The sequence below is a fragment of the Nuphar pumila genome, chromosome 11 (genome assembly GCF_984573655.1).
Source record: "Nuphar pumila chromosome 11, dmNupPumi1.hap1.1, whole genome shotgun sequence".
NCBI lineage: Eukaryota > Viridiplantae > Streptophyta > Magnoliopsida > Nymphaeales > Nymphaeaceae > Nuphar > Nuphar pumila.
In genome coordinates, this window is record NC_143259.1 from 835,097 (window position 1) to 855,983 (window position 20,887).

The following is a 20,887-nucleotide window of genomic DNA, read 5'->3' on the forward strand; positions in this document are numbered from 1 at the left end:
CTTAGTATAGTTGATTAGAGATATCTTTGGTAGAATGTGATCAGTGGATGTTCAGGATTACATGTTCAAGATTAATCGTTTGTCTTAAACATGTTAATGGGTATGCTTTAGCACCTGACTTGTCATGCATTGTCTTCATTTCTGATAACTCTGTTTATCAATTTTATCGAATTGATATGCAGTTGCTAGTTTTTTACTTTGATTTGAGGGAGGTCTGCTACATGGTATTGGGTAAAGAAATAGAACCGTGTATGTCTGACCATGAAAATTCAGCTCTAGAATATTCGGCAACCACTTTGTTTTGCATCTTCTTGAATATTGGCTGAAACAAATGATTGAAATTTTGATGGTCCTCATAGAGGAAATCAGCACTTTTGAAGAATACGCTCGACCATGCATTCAGAAAATTTATGACGGCTTGCACCTTGTGTACAATGTCTTAAACCAGTTGGCCATGTGAGGAGCTGTTTTAATTTTCGCAGCTGGTGTATGTTGTATTATTCTTTGGCACCAGTTAGTTCTTAATGGACTAAGGATTTTATATCGTGAATGTGAGCTGTTGTGAACTCCATTACCTCTAACTAGCCTTCTTTTTTGTACGGGAAAACCATGAGAAAAGGAATCTCACGATTGTTTCTCACCTTATGGGGCAAGGTGCAGTGAAAGTGTGTGTGTGTGTGTGTGTGTGAGCACGTGCTAGCATGAGAGAGAGAGAGGTTCAAATTTCAAATAAACCATCCAAACATAAGAAAAATTTAATTCTGGATTTGTTTTCCAGATTTTTAAGTACATCCAAACATCACAATTATCCAGAATTTAGAAAACTTGAAATTTTAAAAGTTTGGAAAGTAGAAGACCAGAAAACTAAATTGCTAGATTTACAACCAAACAGGGCCCAGGGAAGAACAAAATTTTCATTAGGAAAGTAAGTGGAAATAATTAGGGAGATAGCTATATCATTCTTTGATATACAAAGGAACAAGCAATAGGCACGTATTCCACCAAGTAATCATACAATGAGGTTATAGAAAGTATTAAAAAAAATTGAGAGGGGGAAGTCAAACAGATGACTGGCTTTTCTTTTGGTGTAGTCCCTCTAAGCACTCTTTAGCCCTGTGAACCTTGGACTGGAGATAAAAACTTCCACTAGCAGCATTCTTTTCGAATAAAACCTCATATTTCTGCAAGAAATCAGAAGACCGAGTTTAATTTTGTAGATAGATATAAAAAATGGCACACTAATGCACAAAAACTGATGATGTATAGATGCAAATAAACAGCTCAAAACAAGTTGGTCCCAAAAAGAACGGTGATAAGGAGTTATGCAAACATGCAAAATGAAACATGAAAAATGAGTTTTTTGAACTTTGTTTGAGAGCTTTTTTTTGAACGTTTCATTTTATTTTTAAATTCTGACTGTACAAATGTGATCTACGTACTTGATCTTATAGGGATCAGTTCTTGGATGGTTTGATTTTGACACGTGTGGGTCTTTATAAGGTTTTAAAACTTAACAGTCCAAAATCTTTGTAAATTCTTGAGGCTCTAAATATTGTTTTCATCGAAAACACGATCTGGGTGTTGAATCTAGTAAATCGACCATGACAAATACATTTATGAGATCAGAATCGTGAGAAAAGCTGAAAACCCCATTTAGCATGTTTCATTTAACATATTTGCATCACTTGATTGATGACCAAGCAGGGAGGCCCAATAAGAACAATTGCATGAAGAGGAGCAAAAGTTCACTGGGGTTGTGCCGATCTAAGACCATGCACAACCTGACTGGTAACACCCAAGGCAGGGGAATGCAATGCATCTCAAGCAGAATCATTGCCACCTGGGATCTCAGGACAACCCAAGTTGCATTTATGACTCCAAATCACAATAAGTGGATTCCAAGTTATTTATGAAACTGACCCTCGCAATTTCATCCCATGATGTTTCCTCCGTGACACCCAATATCTGACGTGCTTCTTGCTCTCCCATGGCTTTCCTTGCCCACTGCATGGTATTCTGTACAGATTCCTGGGCGACACCAGATTTAGAGGCATCTGCCATTTCATCCAAATTGTGAGAGAGAGATATAGAGAGAGAGGGGTTAGATTCAACAAAATTCAGTGGCAAACCAGAAAATTTGCCATATGAACTTGCTGCAAAGGGCCCTTCTTATATTAAGGCTATAATTGGGCAGTGGAATAATTAGCCCCAAGGGGTTTGGTGCAGTGGAAGGGGTCTTGGACAGGAAGCAGATCAGGTCATGCTGAAAATGAGTGTTTTTGTTCATGCGGACATCATGGCCGTCTGTTTGCATTTTGGATGAATGCCACGTGGTTTTGTTGACTTTTGAACTTTTTAAAATGCAAATCGGATGGCCACGATGTCAGCATGAGCAAAAACGCTCATTTTCAGCATGACCTGATCTGCTTCCTCTTGGACACTAAACAGGTAGTCACGGTCCCATTCCCATGTGTCAAAGCCCTTGCCTTAATGAGGTTCCCCGGATAGAAGTCAAGGGATAAGCTGAAGCCGGGTGACTCCTTGGGGCCAAGGGGTGCACCACGGGTTTACACTGCTGGGTAAGTGACCATAAGTACGGGCAGGCTTAGCCAGCGCAACTAGGTCTCTGATCCTGAGGATGGTTTCCCCCTTCATGGAAAAAAAATTGGGTTGTTCGCTTAATGAAACATAACAATGGAAATAATCAAGAGCATTCCTCACAAAGAATTTCATAACATAAAGTCGAAGTTGAACTAAGTGCAAATAAAGATTCCAAGCCAAACTCACTTGCAAGGGCTTGGCGGTAAGCTTGGACTACTGCTCTGGCTAATATTCCAGAACCCATCACAATCAAGTTTGCAAGAATCTTCGCAGCCTGCCCATGCAGGTAATCAAAATAAGCATCTAGTGATGTGTATAGCTAGAAGAAACATTAAGGAGGAGATAAGCTAATGTAAATGTAACTGAAGTAGGATCAAGATAAAAACAAAGACGCAAACCCACTACAACAATATTTCATATTAATTCCACAGACAAAATTGACTAAATTGAAAATTGAAAATTCAAAATGAAACACAACACTCCAGTGGAAGGCCTTCAAAGGATAGAAGCATTCATGATAGTCAAAGAAAACTACTTCAGCAATTGCTGGCTAAATTAAATTCTCTTTTGATTGCCCACAACCTTTAGCCTTGAATGCCTGACCACAATTCATTAATCCCTGTGAAAAGTTCGTCTTATTCTGGGAAGGTGAGGCAATGATAATACGACTATAAAAAGGCAAAATGCAGAGAGATGAGAAAAAAACAGAAGAATAGCAGTACCTACACCTGGATTCAACAGCAAAATTACTAACTTCCAGGTGGTGAAAACATGTGCTGACAAGGACATTCAGTATTGCAAGCTTACAGGAAAAGTGAAAAAGATCATACAGGTCAACATTGTGAGGGACGGTGTCTAGGCACGTCACAATAAATCAGCACTCCAATATCCAAAAAAAACATTTTTTTTGTGCAGCAAGCTAAGATCAAATTAGGCTTGGAGATTAGTTAGCCAGCATATTTCCTGAGCTTGAATGGGCTGATAAATAAGCAAAGCTGTAGCTGTTTACAAGCAGCATGACTTGTTTACAGCCCCGATAATGTTTCTCTCAATCAATAGTAGTCAAACAAAGGCCGGGATTGGTTAGTGAAATTTCTACAATCTATGAGCTGTACCTCCTACTAGGTTAAATCCATGGTAGGGTATAACTGCATAAGAGTGTAAAGGGAGCAACAAATATAGGAGAGCTAAAAACGTGTTTGGCTTGGATATTTGAGACATCTAGGGCATGTTTGGTTGTGCCCCATGAGAATCACTCTCATTTGAATGAGAAAGAGATTCTCATATGGCCCTAAATATCATGCCCAACCAAACATGAGATTTGGGGCTCGTGATTTCAAATCAAATGTGATTTGAAATCACTTCAGCCCATGAGATTTCAAATCTCATGGGTGGGGCTGTGATTTCGAATCAATTGATTCGAAATCACACCCGTGGTTCATAGGTTCTTCCAAAAAGCTGTCAGAGTTGAACATTGGGGAGATGAAACCCTAATGTTCCTCTTCTCATCTCTTGCTTATATGAAGAAGAAGAGCACGGAAGAGGGGGAGGAGGGAGAAGTGAAAGCATCCATTTGAAGCTCGCCGGAGATAGTGAAGAACGCCAGAAGAAGCTCCCGGGAAAAATCACGTAAAATCATTTATTTTTCCTGATTGATGCAAAACCACTAGAGGGTGGTTCCATGATTCCAATGACGAGGGACAGCGAGACACCTTGGCTGCTGGGGGGGAGCACGCCGGAATCGCTCCATCGCCCTCCCTACAACCGAACAGGGGCTCTTGTTCGCAAGCCAGATTATAACAGAACCATAATTTGGATTTGGACTTGGACCACCCAGTGCTTGTTGACTACCATCCAAGAGCATCTTCCAACTATGCAATGATCGAGAGTTGAAATGCGGGTGCAAGATCGGAAGAGAGAATATGGAAATGCAACACCAAAAAAGAGAGAGTTCATAATGGAAGTGCACGGAGGGAGGGAGCAAGGGAGACTATTGGTTTTCTCAAAATCTATTTGCGTTTACAGGATGGACACCTTTGACCGGCGTAAAATTGTACATAGCCATAGAACAGAAAGTGCCTAAGGAGCTCAAAAGTGCAGTTCTAAACTGCAAAAATCATGCTTGTCAACATGCTTCTCGATACTCGTAACTACAAGTATTGTATAATAGGAAAGATTGCTTCATATGATCTACCACATCGCTTCTTATTCATTCCCACATCTCATTCTTTTCTCTTATATGTTGCTTCCACATTGCTTTTTGTTGTTATAGGTTGTGTATGTGAAATTGTCTACGAAGAGACAATACATAAACAAGCATAAAAACCTTATAAAAGAAGTGCACGAAAGCACTCTCACAACACTTGAACAAAATACACAAAAAGTGTATAAATAATAAACATGCAATAATGCATGTATTTCAATATATAAAAGCAAATGCTTGAGACTCTCAAGCTTAGGGAATTACAAGGGGGAACACCCCTATTTATACAAGAAATGAGAGGTGCAAGGGGGCTCCCCAAAGGAGTCGTTGGGGAGCTCCCAACGGTCACAATTGTGACCGTTGGGGGCTCCCCAACGACTACATTGGGGAGACCCCCAAGGTACCTTTTTGAAATTACAAAAAGGAGAAAAATAAAAACTAAAAGAAATTAAAAAATAAAGGAAAATATACAACATATTCTAAATGGAATATGCGCAAAATGTAAAAGGACTAAAATACCCTTTTTGGGTAAAAAAAGAAAAAATGTATAAATATATATACTTATATATAGAGATACGTATACATATAACATATGTATACGTATCTCTATGTTTATAAGTATATATATTTATACTTACAATAATGTTTTTGAGATACATTTTAACACCCCCCCTCAAACTTACGGTGTGATAACCGCAAGTTTGTCAAGAAGGAAATGGAATCTAGGCGAACAAAGAGCTTTTGTGAAGAAGTCCGCAAGTTGATACTCAGACGTCACGTATGGTAGATCAATGACCTTCTTCAAGTATTCTTCCCTGACATAATGGCAGTCCATTTCTATATGCTTTGTTCGCTCGTGAAATGTGTGGTTCTTGGCAATGTAGATTGCACTTTTATTGTCACAACAAAGCTTTGTTGGTTCTTTGACAACTACTCCCATATCTTCCAAAAGACGTCGAATCCATACTATTTCCATGGTGGTAGATGTCATGGCTCTATATTCGGCTTCAGTGGATGATAGAGAGACCTTCTGTTGCTTTTTACATCGCCATGAGATCAAAGATTCTCCTAAGAAAATACAAAAACCAGTGGTGGAGTGACGGTTACTAGGGTCACCTCCCCAATCTGAGTCAGTATAAGCAAGCAATTTTAATTCAGAAGAAGAGGATAGGAATACTCCCTTATTTACCGTTCCCTTCAAATATCTGATGATGCGAAGCACAGCGCTCATATAACGGTTGTAGGGGCATGCTGAAACTGGCTGGCGATGTGAATGGCATGTGACAAATCGGGTCGAGTAATGCTGAGATACATTAAAGATCCTACCAACTGCCTGTAGGGAGTAGGGTCAATTAGAGGAACCCCGTCGTCAATCTTCATTTTTTCTCCTACAACTTCAGGAGTTTCGCATACTTTGTCATCAGAAATTCCTGATCTGTCAATAATCTCACAAGCAAGTTTAGATTGAGACAAAAAATAACCACGTTGCGAATAAGCAACCTCAATTCCAAGAAAATATGTCAGAAAACCCAAGTCTGACATCTCAAATTTTGAAGTCAAGACGGACTTAATACCCTTGACTCCTTGAACATCATTACCTGTAATTAACATGTCATCAACATATAGTAATAATATTACAATCCCTGCCTTAGATTTTCTAGTAAATAAAGCAGTGTCAGTATAACATGAGGAGAAGCCATTTTCCAGCATTACACTGGTAAATCTGTCATACCAGGCTTTGGGGGCCTGTTTCAAACCATAAAGGGCCTTTCGAAGACGAAGGACTTTATCTTTAGGGATCTCCATGCCAGGTGGAGCATCCATATACACTTCTTCATTAAGATCACCATTTAAAAAAGCATTTTTCACATCCATTTGAAAGATATTCCAATTTTTGATAGATGCAATAGTGATAAGACACCTAACTGTAACCATTCGGGCTACAGGAGCAAAAGTTTCTTCATAATCAATCCCATACTCTTGCCCATACCCTTTTGCAACTAAGCGAGCCTTATACCTTTCAAGGGATCCGTCACTCTTAGTTTTAACTTTAAAAACCCATCGACAACCTATAGTTTTCTTTCCTATAGGTAGAGATTGAAAATCCCACGTTTCAGCCCTTTTAAGAGCACTAAGTTCATTTTGCATAGCTTCTTGCCATTCTAGACATTTCTTTGCTTCTTCAAAGTTTCTTGGTTCAAAATAAGAATGAATGGCACTAAGACAAGCCCTATATCGGGGCGAAAAGGAATCAAAGGAGACAAAACGAGTGGGAGGTCTCCTATTCCTCTCAGACCTTCGGTGATCGAGAACAGGAATGAGTTCACTATATTAGTCAATAGCACTTCTAAAGGTGTCTTGGTTTCTACGAGAGTATGTTATAGGATCACTAGCAATCCTGTCTTCTTGTTGGTTATGCTCTTCGATATTACTTTCAATGTTCTCATCATGGTTTGATGACATATCATCATCACTGGATGTATCATCATTACTAGATAATAAGTCAAAAAGGAAGGAATAGTCAAAATTTTCTTGTTGAGAAACATTTTTTTCAAATCCACTTTCATTTTCCAAAAAAGTTACATTTCTAGAAACATATAATTTATCTTCTCGAAGATCATAGCATCGGAATCCCTTTTGAGTTTCGGAATATCCAAGAAAAGCGCAGGGGATAGCCTTGGGAGAGAGTTTGTCATTCTTATCCGTAAGTATGAAACACTTACACCCGAAGACTCGTAACCTATTATAATCTGGTTCGAGTTTATACAAGATCTCAAAAGGGGATATTTTTCCTAATATTCTAGAAGGCAAACGATTTATTAGATAAACAGAAGCAAGAGCAGCTTCAGCCCAAAAAAATTTTGGTATGTTTTGGGAAATAAGAAGGGTTCTAGTAGTCTCAATAATATGTCTATGTTTTCTTTCGACCAACCCATTCTGTTGGGGGGTTTTAGGACAAGATCTTTGGTGAATGATTCCTTGATCTTCAAGATATATTTTAAATTGGTTGGAGAGATATTCTCCTCCAGAATCACTTCTAAAAATCTTTATGTTACTATTAAATTGATTCTTGATCATCGAATGGAAAGTTCTAAAGCATGAAAAGACTTCATGTTTGAATTTAAGAAAAAAGATCCATGAATATCTAGAGAAATCATCCACAAAAATAACATAATAAGAAAAACCTCCTTTTGAGACAACAGGTGCCGGTCCCCAAACATCGGAATGAACAATTTCAAAGGGTTTTGATGAGAACATAGTTCTTTGCTCAAAAGGTAAACTTTTCATTTTTCCGAGAATACAGTCATTACAAGAAAAGGAACTTTTACATAGGTCTTTTGCAAAATGTAAGTAAGACAACTTGGTGATATTAGGATGACCAAGTCTTTTGTGCCACATGTTTATATCTTTGTTTCGGGCAACATTACAAAAAGATTTTGGAACTCGAAGAGATTCCATGTAGTATAAATCGCCTTTTCTAAAGCCTTCCCCAATCAATTTCCCGGACAGGCGATCCTGTATTAAACATTTATCACATGAAAATTTAATATCACAACCATGATCCGAGAGTTGAGAAACAAAAAGAAGATTTAAATTAAGTTTAGGTATAAATCTAATTTTTGGAATAAAAAAATCTTGAGTTTCAAAATTACCTATTCCTTTAATTTCAAGAGAAGTTCCATCCGCAGTGGAAACAAAGGATGGAGAAGCATTTTTTGAATAATCGGAAAGTGAAAACATGTTTGGGGACATATGAAAGGATGCACCTGAGTCCAAAAGCCAAGGGACTTTACCTGGAATGGAAGAAGTAGACACGGCGGCACCGGATGTAGCTCCCTTGAGAAGAGGTTGAAGGGCTTCCATTATTTGGTTCAACGAGAGTGACCCACTTGATGATGCCTCTTCCTTTTGTGGTGCGCCGGTGGTGGCCATAGCAAGAAGCTTCTTCCATTTAGGACATACTGGCTTGATATGCCCCGGTTCTTTACAAAAGTGACATATAGTCTTGCTATAGTCCCGCTTCCCTCTTTGTCCACCATCTCCTCCTTGATTTTGGAATTTAAAGTGAGGAGGACGATAGGTCTTTACATTATTTCCGGGTCTTGATACGGCATTAACCTCATTATTTTCTTCATAATTACAAGGAACCATAAGAACACTTGGTCCTTGTTTACATAAATTCATACGAGTCTCCTCACCACTTAATTTGGTGAGAACATCTTCAAGAGAGGGAGGAGTAAATGAGGATAGAAGTGATGACCTTATTTGCTCAAATTCCGGTCTCAACCCATTCAAAAAATTGAAGAAACGATCATCTTCAAGTTGCTTGTGGCGGAGTTCAATTGCCTCTCCACTCCATTTTGGTTCAAGCATAGAGAGCTCATCCCAAATAGAGGAAAGATCGGCAAAATATTCCCTAATAGACATTTCACCTTGAGTAAGGGAGAGGGGCTTCTTTTGAAGGTAATACTTATGAGATAGGTCTCTTGATGTATACATCTTCTCGAGATAATGCCAAGCTTCCGATGCCTTTTTGAATTTGATAATGTTGGCATTAATCTTCGTTTCGACGGATGCGAAGAACCAAGAAAGAATCTTGAAGTTCTTCATTTCCCATTCGTCGTGTTTCTTTGAGTATTCTTCAAGAGCTTTGATCCTTTCCTCTCCCTCAAGAATCTTGATTTCACTTCCGTCCATTATGGTTATCTTGGGTTCCGGTTCCGGAATTGTTCCTTGCACATAACCCCACAATCCTTTTCCTTTTATGTGGGCCTCCATATTCCCGGCCCAAATATGATAGTTGGACCCATTCAACTTGAAGCCAAGGGCAAAGTGAGACTCTTTCTCACCCATTAAGACGTAGAGAGAAGAAGAAAAAAGACGTACCAATACGATGTTTCAACTTCTTCTTAGCACAAGATCCTTCTAAAATATTTGAGAAGCAAGATCCACCACTTCAATCTCAAAAAATCCGAAAGCACGGTTTTCGAGGCACTCGAACAAAGGCGGATCTCACGATCTCCAATCACCAACCGAGCTTTGATACCATGTGAAATTGTCTACGAAGAGACAATACATAAACAAGTATAAAAACCTTATAAAAGAAGTGCACGAAAGCACTCTCACAACACTTGAACAAAATACACAAAAAGTGTATAAATAATAAACATGCAATAATGCATGTATTTCAATATATAAAAGCAAATGCTTGAGACTCTCAAGCTTAGGGAATTACAAGGGGGAACACCCCTATTTATACAAGAAATGAGAGGTGCAAGGGGGCTCCCCAAAGGAGTCGTTGGGGAGCTCCCAACGGTCACAATTGTGACCGTTGGGGGCTCCCCAACGACTACATTGGGGAGACCCCCAAGGTACCTTTTTGAAATTACAAAAAGGAGAAAAATAAAAACTAAAAGAAATTAAAAAATAAAGGAAAATATACAACATATTCCAAATGGAATATGCGCAAAATGTAAAAGGACTAAAATACCCTTTTCGGGTAAAAAAGGAAAAAATGTATAAATATATATACTTATATATAGAGATACGTATACATATAACATATGTATATGTATCTCTATGTTTATAAGTATATATATTTATACTTACAATAATGTTTTTGAGATACATTTTAACAGTGTAGTCATAACAGGGTTTCATATTTGGTTCCTTATCACCTCCTATTCACTTCCACTTTTGTGTCACTTATTGTGTGCTTCTTGTGTCATTTCCTACATGCTTCCATCACGATTCATGCTTTTACTTAAAACTCATTTTTCACTTTTACTTTGCAAATTGCAGCTTGTATTCACCTACTATACTAGTATCTATGTATACAACACTGTAGATTCTTACATACAATGTCTTGCTTAAGGAAAAGGTCTAATTTCTTGAGTTTGTTGAGATTATTGTCTTTACAAATTAGATACAGAAGAGAGTTCTTGATTGTTTGTAACTTGTAAGTTGAAATTCACTAGTGATTGAATTACAACTGCACTGTGACCAAATAGACTTTGGTGTCTATAGGTTGGATGTTTGGTTGAACAATTGTTTGCATCCTATGACTCATTACTAATGGGTGTTTGGATGCACCCACTTATCCAAAGAGATGGAACAAGTGGGGACTTTAGACACACCATTAAATTTGCAGAGCACTAAAGGTTTGTATGTTATTTTGATGTTGGGATATATTACAACTTAATGAGCAAAGCCTATATGTGTGGCAATTGTTTGGTTAACAGTCATCATCATCATCATCAAGCCTTATCCCAACTACATGGGGTTGGCTTTACGAGTCCTGTTTCTCCATTCATGTTTATCTAGAGCTAAAACTGCAGTCACTTTACAATCTTTTATGTCACCTCTAATTGCCTCCTTCCAAGTCGTCATTGGTCTTCCTCTTTTCCTAATTCCTTCTACTTGTACCACATCAATATTTCTCACAGGCACCGTGAGATGTCTTCGTGCAATATGTCCAAACCATCTTAAACAACATTCACTTATTTTATCCTTTATTGATCAAACTCTTAGGCACATTCTAATAGATTCATTTCAAATTTAATCCTTTCTTGTAACCCTGGACATCTATCTTAACATATGTATCTCTGCAACATGCACTCTGTCTTCTTATCGTTTTTTAGTCACCTAACATCCAACTCCATATAATAGTGTTGGTCTTATAGCAGTCTTATAGAAATATCCTTTCAATCGTAGAGGTACTCTTTTATCACATAGCACACCATTAGCCTGTCTCCACTTAACCCTGCCGACATTGATCCTATTGGTGATATTTTCTTCAAATCCCCCATTTTGTTGTAATATAGACCTTAAATACCAAAACGTATGGCATTGTTGAATACACAGCTTTTGTATTTGAATAACATTGTTATAACTAGCTTCTGTACTAAACTTGCACTCCATATATTCAGTTTTTGTTCTACTAATTCGCAATCCATTTTTCTCCAACATTCTCTTCCAAAGTTCTAGTTGCTTCTGTATATTATCTCTATCTTGACTGGCTCCAGTACTATATCATCTGCAAAGATCATACACCACAGAACTTTGATTTAAATGCATACCGTTATTTCATCCATAACTAAAGCAAAAATGTATGGGCCTTAGGGGTGGGCCCACGGGCTAGCCCATCATGGGCCGGGCTTGGGCCAATAAATTAGGCCCAAATTCAACCCATGGGACTAACAGGCGGGACATGGGTCGGGGTTTTCCCAACAGGCCGGCCCGAACCGGGCTTTTAGCCCAGTCCATTAGCGAGTCAGGACAACCTGTTTCCCAGTACCCCTAATGGGTTTAAAGCAAATCCTTGATGTAACCCAACCCCCAATTGAAAACAATCTTGTCTCGCCACATGTAGTTTTGACAGTCGTAACTTCCCCTATTATACACATAGCTTGAATTATTTTAATATATCTATAAAGGATTTGTTTCTTCCTTAACACTGAAAAAAAGGGCTTAGTTAACAATGTGATGTCCTATTGATTTTTGCATGCACACTCTCACTTTTCCTTAACAAAGTCGATGTAGGGGTAGTTTGGTGTAATTTTTTTTTTGCTTTATAAAATAACATAAAAAGAAACCCTTTGGATTGCAATGTCATTTTTTCTTTAAATTAGGTGTAGCTGCCTCCTTTTTAGGGACATCACACACATGATCTATTTCTTATCTTGATTTTGGGGAATAAAAAGTGTGAATCTTCTCGCTCTTCAACTTTGATAGCCTGACTTAACTAAATGCACAACTAGCAAAATAGTAATGTTTTTGGTTTAAAGGTAATTACCTTCATTCTTTGATTTAAACCGGCCCTTAGGAGGGTGGTTTTAGCTAACACACACGTAATGTATATTGTTTGTTGTTTATGTTGTTGCATTTTCATGCTAGTCTATGTCACATGGGTGCGAGTGCGGGTGCGAGTGCGGGTGCGGATGTGGGGATGCGGCACTTTAAAAAAACATGGGTGCGGGGGTGCGGCAAAAAAGAAAAAATCAGATCCGGGTTCAAACCCGCTAAAACATACCATGTGTGCTTATTTAAAGCATACAGGGCTACGTCATAGGGATTCGGCTAGCAGGGTGCCGCACCCACGTCGACGCGACGCGATGCGGGTATGGGTGCGGGTGTGGTCAACGCACCCAGGGTCATTTTGGTCCAATTTTTTGGACTTAAAAAAAAATTGCCAAGAATTTTTTTTTTTAATATATGTCACAGGGATTCTCCAACTAGGTGTTGCACCCGATGCGGTCAACCTGACCCTAGGTGCAGTCAACGCGCCCAGGGTCATTTATGTCTAACTTTTGAACTTTATATATATATATATATATATGTAAAACTTTCATAATTTTTTGCCTCTATTTGGTATTTTTTCTCTGTCAGAAAGTCAGATCAATGTTTTAAAACTCGTTATGATTTATTAAAACTCTAATCCAACTTGTACTGATCATAGATCTCAAACCGTGGATCCGATTCATAATCTGTAAAAAAGGAAGTTATTTATTTTTCTGTATATTGTTCACTGCTGAAATTTCAAAGATTTTTTATGAAGTCCGCTATTTGTTTCTATATTTTCAACCGGAAGTACCTGTTTTAATCAATTTTAGATTCGTTATATTTAAGTCCAGATTGCCGAAAGGGTATCTCCCTCATCGGAGATGATTTTTCCGATCTACTGCACTTTACGAATCTCAAATCGGATATCGGATGAAATAAATAACACATCTGCAAGTTATGCTTGAAATTAAACAACGATTTTAATCAATAGAAATCCCGATTTGACTTGGGTTCCCGAATCCCAAAACTTCTGATTTTTTTACAGTATTTCACTGACACATTCGTGTATCACATATAAAAAAATCAACAATTTACAATAAAGATTTCAATAAGAACTAACATGCTTTCTACTGATCTGAAATTAAGATATGCAGAAATCTAAGAAACACTAAAAAAAATATGATATATATATATATATATATATATATATATATATATATATATACTGCACTCGGGTTTTTTGGAAGTGCCGCATCCCCGCACCCGCACCCATGTGACATAGACGCAGGGTAGGGTTTCTCATCCGAGAAACCCTCCCCCATGTTGCTCACTCTCTCTCCTCACTCGCCTTCTCCCCCCGCCGCAGGCTCCCTCTCTCCCGTTCGTTTTCCGGCCACCTGACGCGGGCAAGCCCCACATCCAGCGAGCTCCACGTCCGGCGAGCCTTGGATTTCCAGCCACCCGACGTCGGTCCTTCCTGTGTCAGCGATGCGCCCTCCGGCCCCCTTTCAGGTAAGCTCCCTCTCGCCTCTTTTTGTCCTCGTCTTTTTCTTTTTCTTCTTCTTTTCTTCTTCAGGTGAGCCTCCCTCGACTTGTTTTTCTTTTCTTTTTTACATAAATGACCTTGGGTGCAATTACGCACCTAGGGTCGGGTTGACCGCACCAAGTGCTGCACCCGCACACACACCTGGTTAGACGAATCCCTATGACATAGATGCTAGTTTGTTCATGCCATTGATTGATCAGTTGTTTTCTTGTAGCCCAATGTTTTGCATTTATTAGTAATTAGGAGCATTTCATTTAGTTCTCTTTAACTGGATATTTGTCCATAGATTTGGAACTCTATTTTGGGCTTGGGTTGCTCTAAAACTGTTTGCTAGTGTTAGCACTTTTAGTGTAATTAGGAAATTGTAGATCTGCAGAGTATGTTTGTATAAGTGCCTAAAAGGGTGGAAAAGGTGGAAAGAAGTTTGGATGTGAATCCAATGAGCATAACAAGAAAATTGACAGAGAGTCCATGCACTCTAGATTACCGATTCCTATGATTTGGACTACTTTGGAAGTTTGAAATTTCTGTCAATTTCTTTCCCAATTTTTGATTCATTAGGACACACCAATGTCAAGACCAAGGTTGCCAAACTAGGAAGTGGAAGCGGGAAACGATACGGGAAGCGAGGCATTTTAAAATTTATAGGAAGCGGGAAGCAAAGTATCAATTTGAAAGAGAAATATGAATAAAAAATAAAGCAATATGGTAACTGAATAGGAATCGAACAAGAAACAAATAAAAACTAAAATAAAATTGATCATTCTTATATTTCATGATTTTTCACTAAAAGAGTTAAATTTTTGTTAAAATCTAACAATGAAGGTTACCAATTTAGAGAAAGTACATGGGAAGTGAGAGGAAATACATGAAAAACATGAAAAAAAAAATGTGAGAAAAGCATATAGGAAGCATAGACCATGCGTGTGGGAAGCATAGAAGAAGCGTGGGGGAATCGAGATTCCCATGAAGTTTCGGAAGCGAGGAGTATCGCGCTTCCGAAGCGAGTTTCCGGGAAGTGTGCTTCCCACCTACCTAAGAAGCTTCCGGTAACTCTGGTCAAGACATATTGTTGTAATTTCATATTGATCAGATTCTAGTGTGTCCAAATATAGCAAATATGGAGTAGATTCGGATCTAATCCCCACCTGTTTCCATTTACTAGATGTGACATCACATATGGGTCTGAAGACTCTGAACCAGGCCATATGCTGTTGTTTCTTGTTCTTAAGAATATGAGCTGACGTTAAGAATAAGAGTGATACTATCAAGCATCCGGATTTCTTTTCCTAAAGTACATATGCTGATCTTGAGAGTTTGCTGAGACAACTTTTGTCCCATCCTGTGCTATACGTTTTTTCTAATTCCTGTGGTGAACTGAACATATGCCTTTTTTCCTTCCCTCCAACTAAAGAATTTAATGGATTGGCTGTCTGTGAAGGAATCCTGCAGAAGGGTGATGTTCGATATGAAATGAGAACGTGCTAGGGCTGTTTCTAGAAGTACTATGTCTGAGTTTTGGGATGAGGGCATTACGCATATCCACACTTTTAATAGCACCACATAACAATTAGTCTTCTTGTCCTAAGAAATTAAGCGCCTTAGCTATACATGATATTCAATTGTAACCAGTTATTAAGCAGTTCGTCCATCCGTCTTGTGAAGAAAAAACATATTTCTCATTCCAATTTCCCATGCTATGAGAAAATTGTCCCCAAAACGAGACAGAGAATCGGATAGAATCTCTCACAGGGATCCTCTAGGATAAATTCCTAGGTGCTCCCACAACAAAAAGGAAACACATTTACCTTGATTCCTTCCAAGTACGCCCTTCCAAACAGAGCTTAACATAAATAAATGAAAATACTAAGCCTACCGTAAGAGGTAAACGGTCAAGCGTGCTAAAAACACGAGAATACTGAAAAAAAAAACATTTTTCTGTCCATAAGGACTCTCAGGGAGTGTTTGGCGTCCAATTGATCCATAAAACTACCAAAAGTTGCGATCTTGCATTATGCTCCACAAGGAGACATCCCAACTTATCCAATTAACCTCGATAGTCGGGCTCATCCAAACACACAATCAAAGCGAAAAGCACCCGACCCTATAGGGGGGAGACTTGGGGGGCATGGAATCTAAAACATAACAAACAAAAAAAATTAAAGTTCACGAGGGAATATCCAAGCAACGCTAATCAATAAACGAATAATGTAAAACGGAAGAGGAATTAGTACGATTCTGATGGTAAAAGGAAACCTACATCAACTCGTTGAGATCAGAGATGCAAAAGAAACGAGGAAAAACAAAATAGAGGCGTAATTTCCTTGAAAACGGAGTACGGAACGAATTTTTCGTTTCTTACCATCGTACGGGAAGAACGAGGATTTTCCGGCAACCAGATTGCTAAGCCTTTCTCTGAGGCCACCGGTGGTGGAGATTCTGAGGGAGGGTTCCCAAATAAGACTGGGGCTTTCGGGTTTCGCGAGCAGCAAGAAACAACGAAGAGACAATAAGACGAGGCCCATTTTATAGGAGGGAAGGGCGGAAAAATGTTCGTGTTCGTGTTCGTGTTCGTGTTCGTGCCGTATGTTTCGTTTGCAAACGGATCGGGTTTGATCGAACACACGGTCCAAATCCAACACTATTTCCGGATACGGATCATTAAAGTAAGATCCGAAAGAGCATTCGGACTGGATTTGGATTTACACATTCACATTCATTTTCAGATTCGAACCGATGTTTAGTATCTAATTCAGTCCGTTTTACACAATTTACATGTAAAAACATTGGTTTCGGACTTATTTTACGGGATCCAGCATAACCATATATGTTTCAGATTGGGATTCAATCTCATGTTATCAGTAATTATTCAGATTCAGACTTGGATCTGGATTTGGATAATGCATGACCCTGTATTTATCTGATCCTTTGCAGCACTACGGCTGACATTGACTTGGATTTAGAAAAACGGGTCTGGTTATCTATTTGGATCAGATACAGAGCTCTAGTTCCAGATCTGGTTATGATATAAGACTCTCTGGAGCTCGATCTGCTGAAAGTGGAACAAATAATTTGCTTTTTCAACTGAAACAGTAAAAAGTTGGGGTCAAATATATTGGGTTTTAGGATCAGGGTGTGCGCAGTGAGGGAGGAGGAAATTCTAGTTAACTGACTTCTTCAAGGGGGTTATTGCTTGGTCATGATCTTGCCGTGCTTAAAGGTTGGGTATTTGTAGCCCTTCCTTGGGTAGCCATATTTTAGCCTTGAAAGGAGATTTTAATCTTTATGGTCATATTGGATTCAATACCTAAATACCCAGATGTAACATCTCTCACTTGGTCATATAGGGCGAACAAGCATATTATATCATAATTGATGAATCATGTATCACATATAGTACTTTATGACAAAAACATGTACCAAATAATCATGTACAATTCCTTGAGTTATATCAATATTTAAGTATGATACTTTTCTCATATGTTATAGGTTATTTTTTCACATAGTTATCTGAGTTTTTCATCATTTAATTTCAAGTGCAAGGTTTCCACAAAGTCATGTAAGTTTTTCATCATTCATTTTCAAGTATGAGGTTTTCACATATGCTATGGGTTATTTTTCATATAGTCATGTGATTTTTCTATCATTTATATTCAAGTATGAGGTTTTTTCACATGCTATAGGTTATTTTTTACATAACTATGTGTACTTTCCTTCATTTTTAAGTATGATGTTTTATACATGCTATGAGTTATTTCTTACATAGTCATGTGGTCTTTTCATCATTATATAAACTATAATTTTTTCTACATATGGTATGAGTTTAGTCGTGACATCATCCTTTCATACACTCATTTCACATAATCATATGGGGTTTCTTTTATGACATAATTTTAATGATAACCCTTAATGTGCAATATTATATTCAAACAAATACATCATATTGTAGGTCTCACTTTCTTAGTAAGTTATGGGGTTCTTATGACTCTTCCATGATTATACCATAAGACATCATAATGTGTTAATAACCTTGCATAATGTCCTCATGTATACTAATGGAGAACTATGAATTTTTACCAATTCATGTATCCATGATAAATCATGATTTGTCAGACATAGCAAATACTCTCATTTTTCAAAATTTTACCATAGTCAATACTCCCACTATCCATGTGCATCACCATCACATGCAACATGCTTTAACTCTCATCAGGTTTATCACTACCTAATCATTTTAGATTAATATATTTATATTCAAATTGTCATAAATATAATTACTAAAAATTACAAATGTCAGCATGTTGCATATCATATATAAAGCTTTTAAACCATAAAAATATCTCTTCATGCATTTATACAATCAACCTTATAAGTAACACGATTTACGATGATTATTTTTCATCATAAGCAAATAAATATCTACATGCATATGTAAATAACAATTCAACTCTTATTTTTTCTAATACATTACAATTAAGCAATATGTGCATATTAAGACATCACAAAACTAGAAGCAATATGTATTAGAAGTAAAGTTTAAGTCTTCATATCTAGATTCAATTGGATATACACCAGATCCATAATCACTGAGAGTTATTCTTTTTCATCTCATTATCATTTGGATATGCCGATTATGATAAGCTCATTTCAAGACTTTAATCTTATTGAATATGAAAATAAGCAATCAAAACACAAGTATGTTAATATATAAGTTTAGATCCATTAGAGGATCCAAACAAAAAACTACACTCATATCTATTGGATTTATATGAGTTTATATTCAAAACTTGACTTGAGATGTTATCACCAAGCCCAACATGATCTATAGCAAAAATAGATCTCTATGCAAGCTTAAATAACTTGTGCAAAATCATGCATCACAAGATATTTGACCATTATCCAAATCCATAACTTTATGTTCTAAATTCAAGTGGATACACACTATACATCCAGTATTATACTTATTTGGATCTATTCGGGTCAAATTAGGTCTCATGCAAAATATATTATTAAGTTCAAATATCCAGCTTGATATTATCCAGATCCACCATAAAACCTAGATCAAATCTAGATCCATACAACATATCCACCAATATATTTTTCAGATCCGTCTTTGGATCCATTCCATCAGAGGACCTACAAGAAGAATCGTACAATGCACACATGCATTAAATATATATGAATCAACTATGCCAGTATAAACTATTATGAATCTCATCAAGCCAACATAGATGTAAACTCATCCTTCATAAGTATAGTCTTAATTTGGATGATAACTAGATCCAAATTATAACTGTAAGTTTTTCGATAAAAAACAATTCTAAAACCGGAACCCCATACCTGATCTTTATTGAGTTATGACTTTAAAACTCATAAGATGACCCATTCAAGTATGATAATCATGCAAGTAAGTCCAATAAGTTCCATTGAATCCAATAGCATTGCTTGGATCCAAACTAATTCAACTAAATCTATTTAGTTTCATTCATGTTTAACCATCTCCAATATTGCTTTATCATACCAAACTAAGTATATGACACCTCACTTGATTCAAACATCTAATCCTATTAAACTTGATCCATCATAAAAATTGGATCAATAGCAAATCATACCGGATCATATATTAATATCATCCAAAACATGAATAACTCATAAAATATATATAAAATAATATGCAATTACACACAGTATTTCAGGATCCAATATAGATGCATGCTAAAGATCTGACCTCCCCAATACCAGGGTAGAGATCCAATGCAGATTATAACTAAATCCAAGAAAACCAAACCAACCATGAGTTTTTGGATAAAAAATTTTAATATATCAAAATTTCATACATATTACCTTAACCGAATATTGAACTCAAGAAATGATTCATGATCCAAATAACAAATCCAAACTTATCATTTACCAAAAAGTAAAGCTTTGTGAGTTATTCAACAAACAATAGATGCTTTTATGCAAAATTAGAAAACTAGAGTATTGTTTTGGGCAAAAACAATAAACCAGAACCTTGAACCTTTAGTTTCAAGAATTGTTGAGTTCAACATAAAATATCAGTATTTTTTTAGCAATTTCAAAAAAGTTAGAGAATGGTTTTGAGTAAAACAATAAACTAGAACTCTATTTAGGAAAAACAGATCTTGCAACCCTGTCTCAGTTATTTTTCAGATAACAAGCTTGTTTCTGAAATTTCCTAAAGATAGCACCCTATTTTTTTTAAAAAAAAGGGCATAGAAGGAAATATCAAAGAAAATCAGGGGTGGTCTAGTAATCCTCTTAAAAGGATACAAATAGGAATTAATAGAAAATGATAGCGATATTTTTATAAAATAACTATTAAAAAATATAAAAGGAGAAAAGGAGAAAAGGGTGTCTTAACCCTTCTCAAACCCTAACCCCTTTATGATTTTTTTCTTTCTTTTTTCTTCGCCGCCACTTCACCTCCCTTCTTCGCCGTTGACCCTCACCTGAGAGCCACCATCGTTGCCCCCTCACCCTGCATGGTCGCCCGACGTCGAGCTCATTCCCCACCCGCTTCGAGACGCAGATGTCAAGTGTCATCATCATGCTTGTCGTTTGTATAATGATTGATGTCATTTCCACTGCTACCTTCGTCTCTCACAGGTACCCCACCACCAGTGTGATGAGCTCACACCATCACCATTTTAAACATATCCCTTCTCTTCTTATTACTCTCTTTTGTTCTCTCCTTGCCGATTTCTCTGCCTCTTTGTCTTCTTCTTCTTCCTTCT

The 20,887-nt window shown here is 37.4% G+C and overlaps 1 protein-coding gene across 1 annotated transcript; it reads right to left on the reverse strand.

The window, feature by feature from the left end:
- Nucleotides 1-911: 911 nt before the first annotated feature.
- LOC149821550 (mitochondrial import inner membrane translocase subunit PAM16 like 2-like) lies at nucleotides 912-16,626 on the reverse strand. Its single transcript, XM_089981151.1, has 4 exons — nucleotides 16,495-16,626; nucleotides 2,788-2,875; nucleotides 1,921-2,054; nucleotides 912-1,181 (listed from the first exon to the last, which is right to left on the reverse strand). Exons 1-4 carry the CDS (start codon nucleotides 16,495-16,497, stop codon nucleotides 1,059-1,061), a joined length of 348 nt encoding a protein of 115 aa, XP_089837277.1. The 5' UTR covers nucleotides 16,498-16,626; the 3' UTR covers nucleotides 912-1,058.
- Between the last annotated feature and the right edge of the window lie 4,261 nt (nucleotides 16,627-20,887).